The sequence below is a fragment of the Anas acuta genome, chromosome 7 (genome assembly GCF_963932015.1).
Source record: "Anas acuta chromosome 7, bAnaAcu1.1, whole genome shotgun sequence".
Classification (NCBI taxonomy): Eukaryota; Metazoa; Chordata; class Aves; order Anseriformes; family Anatidae; genus Anas; species Anas acuta.
In genome coordinates this window covers 19,333,403-19,346,944 of record NC_088985.1, presented here as the reverse complement: position 1 = coordinate 19,346,944, position 13,542 = coordinate 19,333,403, and the positions used below count along the sequence as shown (strand labels likewise).

The window sequence follows — 13,542 nt, the reverse complement described above, 5'->3', positions numbered from 1 at the left end:
TTTCTGTCTGGAACTTGGTTAGTGGGAACCTGTATAGAGCTTTGTTTTGGTTTAAGGAAATCCAGCTGTAGCTGTGTGTAGCCCATAGTTGTGAGTAAGATATCCTCAGCATTTGCTATTTTATTTTTTCCCCAAACTTCATCTACTCCTGCTCCAAGATCCACAATTCTCCACCAGGTCTTGCCTGCCTGTATCCCACATCCATGCTGAAAATACACCCACTGGAGCTCCCTCTGCATAAATCCCACACATCATAGGTTTTTATGAGGATGACAGAGAAGCCCCAGCTACATTTGGAGCAGAGAAGACAGACATACTATCCCAGCACAGCGTTGGAAGCATGGACACCAGCTAGGCTAGCATCACTGTGAAAAGGAAAGCTACAGATAGTGCCTTTGCTAATGTTGTTTGGTATAATCCTATTTTTCCCAATGAGTTTTTTTTTTTCCAGCACAGCTGTGTCAGTAATGGATCTCACCGAGGCAGGCAGGACTTTGCGGTGGATCTGTGGCTTTAGCCAGATTCTGCATGGCTCTTATAGCAAAGAAGAGGGTGCATGTGAGCAAAGTCACACTGGGCTTCCTTTTGAGTTAAACCAGTCCTAGGCTGTTCTCCATAGGCAGGAGCTCTGAAACCCAAGGAAAAACATCGGACTCTAGTACTGACCTTTAGTGCAGCCTTGTCTCAATGTCATGTCTAGGATCCAGTGAATGACATTGGATGAAGACCTCTAATTGCAGCCTGGCCCCTCTGCTTTCAACACTCTTGGCTAGTTGCTGATGAGTCAAAACACGTGCTTGTTATGAATAATGAATTTTTCTTTTACCTCCAGGGAAGATGCATGAACTTCACTCGGGTGAAGTCAGATGGGACCTCTGCCCCTTACAGCCCACCGCCAAAGCTGCCACGACGTGACGATGTTCCTCTCAACTATGCTCCAAGGAGCCCTTCTCCTCCCGTGTCTCTGCAGCCCCCTTCTAGGCAGCCGCCTCCTGGACCACCCCCGTCTCGAGCCCCTCCTGGACCTCCTCCTTCACGGCCACCTCCGCAGCCCATGGCTTAGTACAGCAAAATCCTGATCGACAAAATATGTCTCTTTGCTGAATGCGGCATATTTATTGAGTATTGGTTTACAGTTAAAGATATCAGATTTTGTTGCTGGTCAGCAAAAAAAAAAAAAAAAAGAAAAAAGAAAAAAATTGCCAAGTGTCAATTTTAGTGTATGAATATATTTATACCACACGTGCTGAGTAAACATTCAGTGGATAGATTCAGAGCTATGGGGTACAGAAACAAACCAAAATGATCATCTAGATACAGTAGCAGCTTTTATATGTATACGTTTGAAGATCTATTTACACATGACATTTGTCTGACTTGGTATGACAGATCATACGTTAATAACTTTAGCTGGATACACGTGCATCTGTTTTGATAGCTGCCACCTGCAAGTTGGTTAAACATAGTTCTCTGAAGAATTTGCTTTTTGTTTCCCAAACAGTACTGCATCCAGATGTTAAAATGGAACAATAATTGCAAAGATAATTTCTGCCTTTAGTTCTGCAGGTGGAATTTCCATGAAATTTTTATAAGGAGGTTATAACAATAATAAGGTAAGATAAGACTATGTGCCAGTAATCTCACATATAAGAGGGGTGTCTTTCTCTGGAAAAATCAGTTTTGAGCCTGCCGTTTCTAGGTATGTTTAGATTTGGTTGCATGGGGTAGTCACTGAAGACCAGATTTTGGTTCCAGAAGTCTGAACCTAGGTTCAGCTTCATCCAAGTTCAGAAGAATTTTGAAAAGTGTTTTGGATAGGTGTTTTGTTTTCATTTACAGAAAACACACTCCAAAATGGAACAAAAATGTGTAATTTGAGCATGAATGCTACCATATGCAAACAGAATGTCATATAAATCAGGAGGGACTGATTCCATTGCTGGTTAATCACTAAACATTTTCCTCTCAGGCTTACTGCCAGGCAGGACTGGATCCTCTTGTGATTCAGGCGTAAATAAATCCCCCTATAAGTAGCTTTCTTTAGATGGCCCAGATCCCAATAACATGTAGCCTTGCAGTCTACCTGTGGTTGCGATAGGCACAGTGTGGTTTGTCGGTGCTAGCTTTTTCCCCTCTCTTCTATAAAGTTTGACTGGAGGATTTCCCAGGTCTTGACTGCTTGCCCTCAATTCTACGTGTCATCAGAAAAGTGATGGGGCACCTACACAGAGGTGGGAGTTTGACGCGGGACTGTGGGACAGCCCATGCCTAGTTTGTGTTGTGGCATCTGTGTGGGTTGTGCCCAGATCATTCCCTAGTAATCAAAGTAACACCTGAGCTTGCTTTTCTCCACCAGTACTTATCATATGGTATTGGAGAGGGTGTCTGCAAATCCCTGTGCTGGTTAGCTTAGTCATTAGCTGTGTAGTTAGGATGTTTGTAGAAATAATGTGTATGTTGCACTATGGCTCAGCATATACCTATCTCTCCATCTGTGTGTAGGTGTGGGTGTGTAGCACATCATATGAGTTATTGGCATATAGATCCAAGATAAAACGTTAGCTGTATCATGTAACTATTCCATATGTAAGGGCCTCTTCATGCAGTTTTTACAGGCATATAACATTGCACTGGTGCAAATAGGAATCAGGCTTACTATTTCCAGTGGAAGTCCCACTTGCAGAACACCATACCAAGCTCTCATCAGTCTGTGCTGATCACTGTGACATGCCGTGTGTATGCAGCTGAGGCTGTCAAAGTTAAACTCAGAAGAACCACAGAGCCTCTTTTCTCCTCTTGCACTGCTCTGCTCTCTTGAGTTATGCTCTTACCTCATGTATATTGGTGCAGGTAATGGAATCACACTCATGGGTGCCAGCTGGCCTTGGAGCCAGCAAAGCACTTCTGCATGCATTAATATGTCCTGCAGGTCAAGAGGAACATCCTTATGCACAAGTATTTTGCTGACCTGTGACTTCATAATCAGAAAGGAGAACTGGGATGTACTCTGCTCTCCTCATGTTTTTAGCCACTTGAAGAGGGTCTGCATAATTTGATCTCTAAGAATGGGTTTCTGTTTGGAGGAGAACTGTGTGTATGTATGTATGTGTCTGTGTGTGTGGGAAGTGTGTAGGTTTTTAATGTTTGGTTTCTCTTCCTTTACAAAAAGTTGCTCAGAGAGCAGCACTCCTATGAATGGAAAGGCGTTCTGTAGCCAGTGCAACACAGTCATCGCTCACTTATCTCCATTTCTTTTAGTTGAAAGGTGAATCTAAATGCGTCCAATTTTCTACTGCAGTTCTGGTGAAGCTCCACTTTTGACACCAGTGGAAGCAACTGGATGACTCCAGTGAGAGGGTGGGAACCTGGATATGGGGGAAGGTGCTTTCACAAGCAGAGATCACTGGTTGATGTTATTTTTGTCCTATGGAAGCCTATGTGAAGTAAACTTGTTGGATCTAAGATGTGTTGTAATGTGTACATACAGTTGAACCTGGTAGTATCTCACATCAGCCACAAATACAGTTTAGATGGACAATGGACAATAAGCCACAAATGCTATTCAAGAATTGAAATGGCAGAGGGTAATTAAATATAATAAAAAAAAATCCCCCTGCTGGGGCAAAACACAGCCTGTGAGAGTTATCTGCTTGTGGGATTGGAGCAGGCCTCTGCTCTGTAGATGCTAAGTCTCTTACCAACAGGTGGTGATGGGATTGTAATAATGGTGGATCTCACAAATTACGTGATACTAAAAGGGAAAATTTGCTTACTGATTTAGTATCTGCTAATCAAGTTGAACTAATGTGTTAGGAGTAAAGTTCAGCTAATGAAAAAGCCTGTGAGACAGATTCTTTGTTCTCTTGCTCCTGTATAGATCTTGAAGGGGGGTCAGAGTTGTTGCAGACTTTGATTGATGTTAAAGTAGAATTTAACTCGCTTTCAGTGAAAATGCAGGTGTTGGCTTAGGGAGGACTCTCTGCAATCAAACTTCCAACACACCTGTCACTTGTAGTTCTGGAAAATATTCTCCTTTGCTACAAATAGGAAGCCTTGCAGATATAAATTACTTATAATTTCTGCATAATGTACAAGTGAAGCAAGAATAGGAGTGGTCTGGTGATTCCAGGTGATCAGATCTATGTATGATAAAGCAGAAAGCACCAAGAAATTGAAAATTAGGTTTAGCATAAATGGAGTTCCCAGCATCTTCACTATATTAAAATTTAAGCGTGTGGTGGATAACTCAAAGTTTTTGGTGCCCCCCACCAGCTTCTATGATGGCAGCACTGCAGGTTTAGGTGATAGTTTGCTGGTAACGTGGGAAGAAAAGAAAGCGAATCTGGCTGAATTACCTTTGAAATGTAAATACCGCACTGGCTACATTAAGGCCTTTTGGTTTTGTAGAAATGTGCCTGGTTGCAGTGATCTCAGGCACTATAACAATGCAGTAAGAGAAAACAGTTGCTATTTCAGATTCTCAAGCTTGATCCTTACCTGGTGTATGGTATCCTTACCTATGTAAATTAACATAGGCCAACTGAAGTCAAGGCAGTAATATTGGTGTGTATCAGCTGAGAGCTGGCTCAAAATAAGAGAAAGAAAAAAAAAAATCCTTCTAACTGGCTTAAGATTTAACTATGTTTGTTTTGATATGCGTGTATATCAGTTTTGATTACAGTACTTACACTGCTAAGAAATGTTCTCATGTGGGATGATTCCCCTGTGTTTTCCAGCTCAGCATCATTTCAAACTTAACAAAAAGTGAGCATCTAATGCTTCCCCTCATCCAAGAGAAAAATGTGGATTTGAGGGACCTTTGGCTCACACTTAGCACAGATGTGAAATGACACAAGGTGCAAAGCAGCGGGGAGGGTAACCCCAAGTGTTTAAAGCTGATACGGAACCACATTGATCAAAGCATATTTATGGCCATCTTTTAACCTCAGTGCATGCATTGCCATCTGTGGGAGTAGCCTGCAGAGCAGACAGTCCTAAATGTAAAAAGGAAAAAGAAAGGAAAATAATCTGCTCCTCATCTGAATGAGTGAGCATAACAATGAATGATATTTCATGAACTGTAGCAGTTCAAATGCATGTGCACCTGGTGCTCCTAATGCTTTTTACTCCTGTTGGTCTTTAGACAACGTGATCAGTAATATGCTTTCTCTTTAATCGTTTGCTAGTTTTTATTGTTGTTATTTTGTTTTGTTTTGTTTAAAAAAAAAAAAAAACATTTCACTGAAAAAAACAGCCCTACTTCTGTAAATATAGTTTAATTTGGAAGAGACAGCACACTTCTGGATGTTACTGCTGGACAGTTATTTATTAAAAGGGGCTTAAGGTGAATAAATACAGGTGGCTCAGGATACATGCATGCAAGTGTGATAATGCAGTATAGCATTTTCAGTTCTCGGTAGTTTCGGGAAAGGGGAATTTTAGGGTCATCCTAGTATGTTTAGAAGTTTGTTACTGATCTGATACTTTTGATACTGCAATAGATTCCTAACATTTAACACTGCTTGAAGAGATGTGTAGGTTATGATAGATTTTTCATTTTGGGGGGAGGGAATAGTGAAGGAGAAAGGTTTTTGTTTTTAAGGGAAAAACTAAACTCTGCTAAGAGTTTACTGTACTAAACTCTTTAAAAAAAAAAAAAAAAAAAGTGTGTTTTCAGAAACAGTGGGGATGGGGGCTGACAGACAGCCAGGGAACGGAGATGAGGGACAGAGAAACCAGTTTGATTTTTGATGGACAAAGAAGTTATAAATGGGGGTGTGTGGGGGGGTGGTATTGATACATGTGGTACCAATTTCTGTAACTGACATGCTGCTTCCATGTTATAATCATATAACCTTTATGCATTTTATGCGCCTGCTCCATTTTTCTGAGAAAACATTGCAAATGTAATGCCTGCATGCAGATGTGGGAGATGTAGCCAACGTCTTGTAATCCAACATAATGTAGTCTTAATGGATTCAGAATCAACAATAAAAGTGCTTACTGGTTAAACACTACAGTGAATTTCATTATAAGGGTCATCTTAAGAAGGGATAAGCTTCTCTGTACTTGGGTTTCTAATCAGCTCAACCCTCTAACAGTCAGGAGGAGTATGTGGGGTTGGGCTGCCAGAATTCCCATCCCAAGTTGCTGTTTAGTCATTATATGACTAGAGACGAGGGTACATTCAGTGCTTCAGTTTCCTGAGAATTGAAATCCTTGTCTCATTCACTTGTTTTAAGCCTTTTTTTCTCAGGTAGGGTAGAAATGATGAGTAACTTCCACTGAAGTTGGTACTTGAACATTGATTGACACAGGGAGTAGGATGTGAGCTTATTGCTGCTATCTAAAGAGGAGTCTAGTGCATAGAAACAGGAACATAAAGCCAAGCAAAATAAGATGCTAGAGCTCAAGTCTTTGGCAAACAGCAAATTCTATAGCAAAGCCTACACCTGTGAAAACACTGGAGACACCAGCATCTGGCCATGGTTGGTTTTTATCTGTAATATTTTTTCTGCACAACTACTGATTTCTAGAAGCCTTGCCTGAAGAATGCAGGACTTGATCCTAAACTCCCTTCTCCTTCACTGTCTCTGAAGCTATTTTTTTCTTCTCTCGCTGCTGCTAAGGCTTCCTCTATATCTCTCCAAGCCTCATTGAGGATTTAGAGGTTGGGGGGCTGGGGGAAACATGAGCCAGGCAAGGAGGTCAGCAGGGGTTATCCACAAAAATCTCTAACCTAAGTAGGCTACAATTATGGGAAACCAAGGATGCTGCAAAGCTGCTGAGCTGTGCTATGTGCATAGTTTGCACAGTCTTGTGTGCAATGGGAAATGAAGTTGATCCTTGCACACACGCAGCCCCCTGAGCCCTTGCCATCGCTACCTGGGATACACAACATGACAGGGTGATGCCAAGCACATCTGTGACTTATCTGTGACTTCCTTCTCAGCTGGAGTTGGGCAAAGGCTTCTCTAGGTTCATTGTTAGCAGAGATTGTGTGTGGGGGGGAGTAATTGTGCTCTGTCTATGCCATCCTCCTGTGAAAGCAGTGTGTGTCTGGCAGCCAGCTGAGTACAAGATGCTCACTGGGCCAATCTGGGCTCTTATCCCCATCCTTACCAAGGAGCTATAATGGGAGGGGTCAGTTAAGCCCAGCTTCATAGCACAGTAAAGCCTCATCTGGAAAAACTCTAGGCACTGCTTTCTGGGGGCCTGATTGCTGTGTGAACTCTGACAAAGCTGGGGGGAGCTGCATGGTGACTGAGCCAGGTGCCCCCATCCCTGTGGGAACTGAAATCCTTTGCCTAGAGCTGTGCGCCTCCTCATGGCATCGGGGTCTCTGACAAAGCCCAGCTTGCCCTCACTCCGCTCCCCAGGCTGACAGAATGGTTTTGTGGCCTTCACTCTTTTTTGTTCCTCCATCTGGTTCTTACGGGAAAGGGAGGCTAGGGCTCTCAAAAGAGATCACACAAATAAAAGCTGGAGCCGAGGCTCTGGGCATTTTTGTTCTGCGTTAACAAAAACCCAACACTGGCTGCAGCTGTGGTTGGTTAGGTTTCTGCATGTCTGAGACAACAGAATTCAGCTTTGACCTGAACTTCCCCACAATGCGGGCTAAGGCTAAGGCTTTGGTTACAGGCTTGTCTATAAATAGTCTCTAATGCTGATTTAGCACCTTTCACCAAACATACTTCACAGTCTCAGGAGTGGCATTTACATGTGAACATACACCAACATGTGGCTGCGTGGAAGTCAGCAGCAAGAATTTTACTGGCTTCAGCATTTGAGCCAGTAACTGAAAAATACCCATTCTCCCCATGCTCCCATTCCTAAAGAAACCACAGGCAGAGTATGTTGCCCATACTGAAAATTTTCTGATCTTTACTCTATGAATGTGCTTTGGCCTTGGGGTAAGAGTAATCCCAAGCTTCTTTGGTTTCTGCAACTAAGTTGCCCCCTCCCCTCACGCTGAGGAACCCCATGTCACTGCAAGGCAGGGTATGCTGGAAGTCTCCTAGCTAAGTGCTACTCTGATTTCTGACAGCAGCTCAGGAGAACCAGTAAGACCCCAAAGATGAAACGAAAGAGCTAAAAGCCCTGAAAGCAAGGGAACAATGTGACATCCTGCTGCAAGGTTTTGCCTGTGACATTGATTGAAAAATGTTTCCTGTTAAACTTTCCAAGATGCAGCATTGGCATGCATTTATAAATACTTCATTAAAAGTGTTTATATAAACCTATCTGTGTCTTTGCCACCAAGTTCAACAAAGTGAGCTCTTCCCATACCAGTTTGTTATTGCCATGTAACAGCTGAGTTGCCCTTTGTCCATGCTACTGTTCTCCTGCATTCTGCTGAACCTCAGAGACATGATTCTTGGGAGCAGACTTGCAGCAATATCCTAGGTCTCATGACCCAGAGCACACAGCACTGGAGGTGTACACTTTTCCCTCTGAGGGCAAAGGGGTTTGGATTTATAGACTGAGTCTTCACAGAGGGCACAGATGAACACAGCATTCAAGACATCCTCTTGTAGTAAAAACACATGCATTTGACAAGCTACTAAATAAAACTACCCTTTCTTTAGAGACCATGGCTCATGCACCTTTCAGGTAGAATATTAAGTACACTAAAGTGTTTTCTATGTTCCATTATTTCAGTATGTAGGAAGATGCTTTGTGCTGAAAACATGAGTCTTAAGATTCCTCTACGTCATCAAAAGCATATTTGGCTAACCAAAACCGATGGGAAAATGTGGTAAGCATCTGTGGCAGCTCAACCTCCTCAAAAACACAAGTGTGACTGCTTTGTGCCTCTGTTTCCTTGTATAAGAGAAATACCTTATGCAAAAGTGAACCTGACCAGAGGTAGGAGTTAGTGATGGTCAGCTTTAGAGGTCTTTTCTATTCTTTACTGAATTTCTGCTCCACCTGTTGGGCCTGCTGCCAGCTGGGAAATGCTGCAATGTCCTCAGCAGAAAGATGGTTTCAGAAGATTGTTAATAAACCTTGAAAGCCACTGCCATCATGACAGTAGACTTGGGTCTATTGTGGGTCACTGGGAGCCTCCCTCTCCAGAAATGCTTACAGCCCATGTCTGAGACATTGTGAATGACAGCCATCCAGCAGGACAGTCACAGAGAGTCAGGTCTGTCTGCTCCTGAGCTAGCAGATGTCTTGCAGCACTCATCCTCTTCTAGGGAACAAGTGAGTGGGGAGAACAGACAGCTCCCTGCAGGCTCTGGAGCTTCCCAGCCTTCTGTCTGTTTTTGCCAACTCTAATGGTTTTTGCATTGCTGAAGTGACCCACAGGTTAAAATAGCAAATAGCTCATTTTCCTCCCTAGCACAGGAGCAAAGGAACAGGTCCTCGTCTAACCCATCTGGACCCAGCATCACCACAGGAAGAACAGGCAGGATGTTTCATGGGTGGCCTCAGTGCCTCTGGCAGGGTCTCCTGAAAGGTATATCTGGAGGGTAGGTTTCCTACATCATCCAGGAATCGCATCCTTCTCTTTTTCCTGAGCTGTGTACGTGTGGGGGTTGTCTGCTCCCCAACAGCCTGATCTGCAGCCTGCTGGTGCCAAGGGTGGCTCTGAGGAGCTGACTGAGCACCCCTGGGTTCACCAGCTCTGCAGTGTCATTCTTGTGGGGTGGCAAAGCCAGCATCAAGTTTTTCCTGCTTTCCTGTAATGCTACCACAGGAGAAGTAGGCTTTGGCTGTTTCTCTGCCCTCCATTTTGTGCTTCAGTTTCCCTTGCTGGAAGGACAGAGCCCAGCTATGGCTGGTTGAACTGTGCGTCTCAGCACTCCTTCTCTGACAGTTTCTGCAGCTGTAGCCATGGTGGCTGTGTCTGAATTCAGCAGCAGCCTGCTTTCCTCTCTGGGTGCCTTAGCAGCTCTCCCCTTTGCATGGGGATGCTCTGGGACAGGCTCCCCACACTGGCCATACAGAAGGCTCAGTCTGGACTGCCAGGGTTTTGGTTGGTTGTGAACAGCCTCAATCAACAGCAGGAAACAAGTGTAAAAATACCCTGTCGGTGTGCTCGCAGCCAAGCCAAGTGTGTGATGTCTCTCTGCCAGGATCTGGCCCTGGCAGCCCCTTTCCCAACCATCTCTTGGAGAGCTGTGCGGGGCAGACAAGCTGCAGAGAAGCACTTGCACCCTGCAAGACTGCTGCTGGCCAGGCAGTGCACTGAGGGCAAATGTCGGCCCCAGGAGCCTGCTGGCTCACTGTAGGGCAGCCTGTCGACCCCAACATTCTCTGTAGCCACTCGTCTTTCAGGACAACGAAGAGGGAGATGGTTGAAGCTGCCCTGGAAGTGATGCTCTGAGCAGAGCCCTACCAATCCGCAGGATGGAGAAAGGGCTGCTACCAACCCCATCTTGCTGTACCCATACCACCACAGTTTGGCATCCCCCAGCGCCCCACCGAGGTCTCTGGCTGTCCACACACCTCCCCTGCCCCTCTGCTGAGGGAGAGCCCCCCAGGGCCTCCTCCTGCCCTGAGGGACCGGTCCCCCTGCTCCTTCTCACCCGCCTGCGGTTGGCCCCGGCCAGGCTGCCGCTGGAGGGCAGGGCTGGACAGCCGATGGCCCGCGGTGGAGCAGCCTGCTGGGAGCTCCCAGAGCAGTGCGGGAAGTCAACGTGGCTTTTAAAGAAAATAATAATAATAATAATAATGTGTTTTAAGCTGGTTTTGTTCTGGAACCCCTGGTTAAACCTGCAGTTCCGGCTCCTGTACCGCCCACAAGGTGATGGTGCTCTCTGTGCCTGACCTGCCAAGGAGCAGCAACTCCCCGGCTGTAAAACCCGTGGCCACACTGCTGCCACACTGGCTGTAAAACTCGTGGCCACACTCCTGCCAGCTGCTGGCCCTCCTTACCCTCACCACCCACCACCAGCGTTGGCCTTGAGCTGTCCCCAGCCGCCACGAGCATGAGGCCAACACCACACGCTGGGATGGGGTTTGCATGGGCACCAAGCAGGAGCAGCCTGCTGCTGGAAGCATGTGCTCCCTGTGGTAGGTCAGGTCACACACACAGCATGAGAGAGCTGCCTTTTGACAGCAACATAAACTGGAAATGAGAGTTGTAAAAGTCTCCTGGGATAAGAGTTTTCGTTTGTTTCCTGGTTACCATCAATTTGTGATGCAATGCTGGACTTCTGTTGCTTGCATAGGAATTGCCTAAGAGTCTGCTGAGATTCACAAAGGCTATGACCAGAATGAGACATGGCTGACCCAAGAAAAGCAGTCCTCAAGACACCACACAGCTTTGGCAGCAATGTGGTGCTTTCCCTAGTACCCAGCATAGAAGAAGATTACTGTCTAAGCCTATCAGCTAACAGCATCTACTGTTATTTATCTTGCACCAAAGTAGATCTCTGCAACAGAAAAGGTCTCATGGCTAAGAGTTCCACTGAGGTGCAGTTCTTGGACCTGGAACTGTTCAGCATTTCTGGGGTGTTCAATAGCTGGACTGCAGCTAGGTAACTGCAGCCTGGTATTGCCACTGCTCAGTGCTGTTTCCACTGTAGGCTGAAGAAAACTTGGGGTTAACCTTGGTGCTGCCATCTTTCCTCCCCCCAGCACTTACAGACCTCTGCCACTACTGGTACCTCCTCACCTCCTTCCCAAGTCCTTGCCATGGGCAGATCGTCTTTCCCGGCTCTTCCCTTTGCCTTCCTCAGTGCTGCTCCTTTCTCAGCCATACTTCTGCCCTTTGCAGCTTCCATGCAGAGCCAAGCTGGTAATGCAGCAGCACTGTGCTTTCTGCAGTGCACTTTTTATATAGCCATATTCACTGGTGAGCTGTGACCTGCTTGCTCTATCACTGTCAAAGAGACACAAATCAGCCCTGAAATGTGTGCTGACTAAAATCCTCCAGGCAGAAGAACCCTGACCATCAGTGTACTTCTGTTCTTGCATCTAACTGAGCTGGTTCATGAGCTGCTGCTGATTCAATGTCTGAAACATCCAGCCCTCATTTATCACTTTTGTGACAAAAATTAGTGCTGAAAATAACTCACAGTTTGGGGCACAATGTAGTCTGTTGAGGCACAGATGATACATCCCACCATCCCACAACTGAGATGCTGTGGCACTGTGAGCCTAACTCTTGGGAGAACGAACTTATTTTGATTTCTTGATCTCTCCATGATTCTAAACACATCCTCTCTGGTTTGATCCCCATGGCCTCTAATTATCTCAGTATTACAGAGGGGCTGGTCTCATTCCACACTAAGGATGAACCACCTATATTTGGCAGAGCTCTCTAAGGAAACAATAGAACATTTGGAAGATTTTCAACTAGCACAGCTAGACCACAGCCCTCAGCTTAAGGAAAGCTGGCTGTTTTAGCAGCACTGCTGCTATTTTTAGTGCCTTTGATACAAAAGTCTTTTCCATTATAAACTTACTTGCCCTGTTTTCAGTTCTTGTTACTACAAAACCAATTTGTGAAATATGTTGGTTTTCCCATACAAAGCAACAGCCTTTGTGTAAGCTCACAATAAAATGAGAAAACAAACAACTCCCACCTCACACACATTTCTAGTTGTGTGTTCTTCAGTGCATCCCAGAAACTGGCATCTGGGTGAGAGGGCAGATGTATGTGCCCACATTGTGAGATCTGGCTCAGTGACCTGTCTATACATTGAATGACAAATTCAGACAGGCAGAACCATTTACCAAAGTTTAACTTCCTCATTTACTTTTGTTCATGTAAAGGGTTCCCAGTAGTCTGCTTAGATGGTGAAGATCACAGGTACTTGAGTAGAGTCTGAAGACCACTTCTCTGGGAAATACTTTATGTCTCCTTGCCTCCCTTTTTCTTTGTCAAGATTTTGAGACACAAGTGCCTTTGCTGTCTCTACCAAGACACCTCACTGTAAACAAACAGAAGTCAGGATACCAATCACAATGTCACCAGTGTAACTGGCATCATGGACATGCTGACTTCAGCAGTGTCAAAATTCTGCCACAGTGGGAGGGGGACCAAAGTTAAGTCTGGCTCAGCACTCATACCAATCACTGGCAGAGCTCCCACTGGTTTTATAGGTGACAAAGGAACACAGAGAAACATCTGCACCTGATAGAAAAGGTGGTTGTTTTTTTTTTTTTTTTTTTTTTGTGTGTGTGCATGTGTATCGATCTATAACTGTTTCTTCTATCATGATATAGCAGTGCCCTAATTAGAAGTAGAACCTTAGAAGTATATAGATATAAGTATGTAGTATATAAGTATATAGTATATAAGTACATAGTATATAAGAATATTAGAAGTATAATAATTCCATTAGAGCTAGTAGAACAGTCTGTTTGCTCATAGGCTCTCTGCTTCTATACACTCACCAGGGGCATGGTCTGAAGTGTACTGGCTTTGGGCCTTTGGCATAGGCACAGTACTGCCTGCAGTATTGCAATGTTCAGAGACTGTGCTACCAAGCATTTGCAAGCCAAGCTACTAGCCTAGCTGACCCACTAGCATCTACAGAGTCTGCTCCAGGATGCTGTCCTCAGTGTTGCCAGATCTAGGCTGGA

General features: G+C 44.9%; 1 protein-coding gene across 3 annotated transcripts in view; it reads left to right on the top strand.

Annotated features, from left to right (window-relative positions):
* The window catches only part of ANTXRL (ANTXR like), a 54,956-nt gene extending 49,742 nt beyond the window's left edge, over positions 1-5,214 (top strand). For 2 of the 3 annotated variants that reach the window (XM_068687976.1, XM_068687978.1), the window contains exon 18: positions 833-5,214. In XM_068687976.1, the coding sequence (XP_068544077.1) occupies positions 833-1,063 (231 nt within the window). In that variant the 3' untranslated portion in view covers positions 1,064-5,214. The remainder of the gene's footprint in view (positions 1-832) is intronic. The other variant, XM_068687977.1, reaches the window with a different exon arrangement.
* Positions 5,215-13,542: the final 8,328 nt, after the last annotated feature.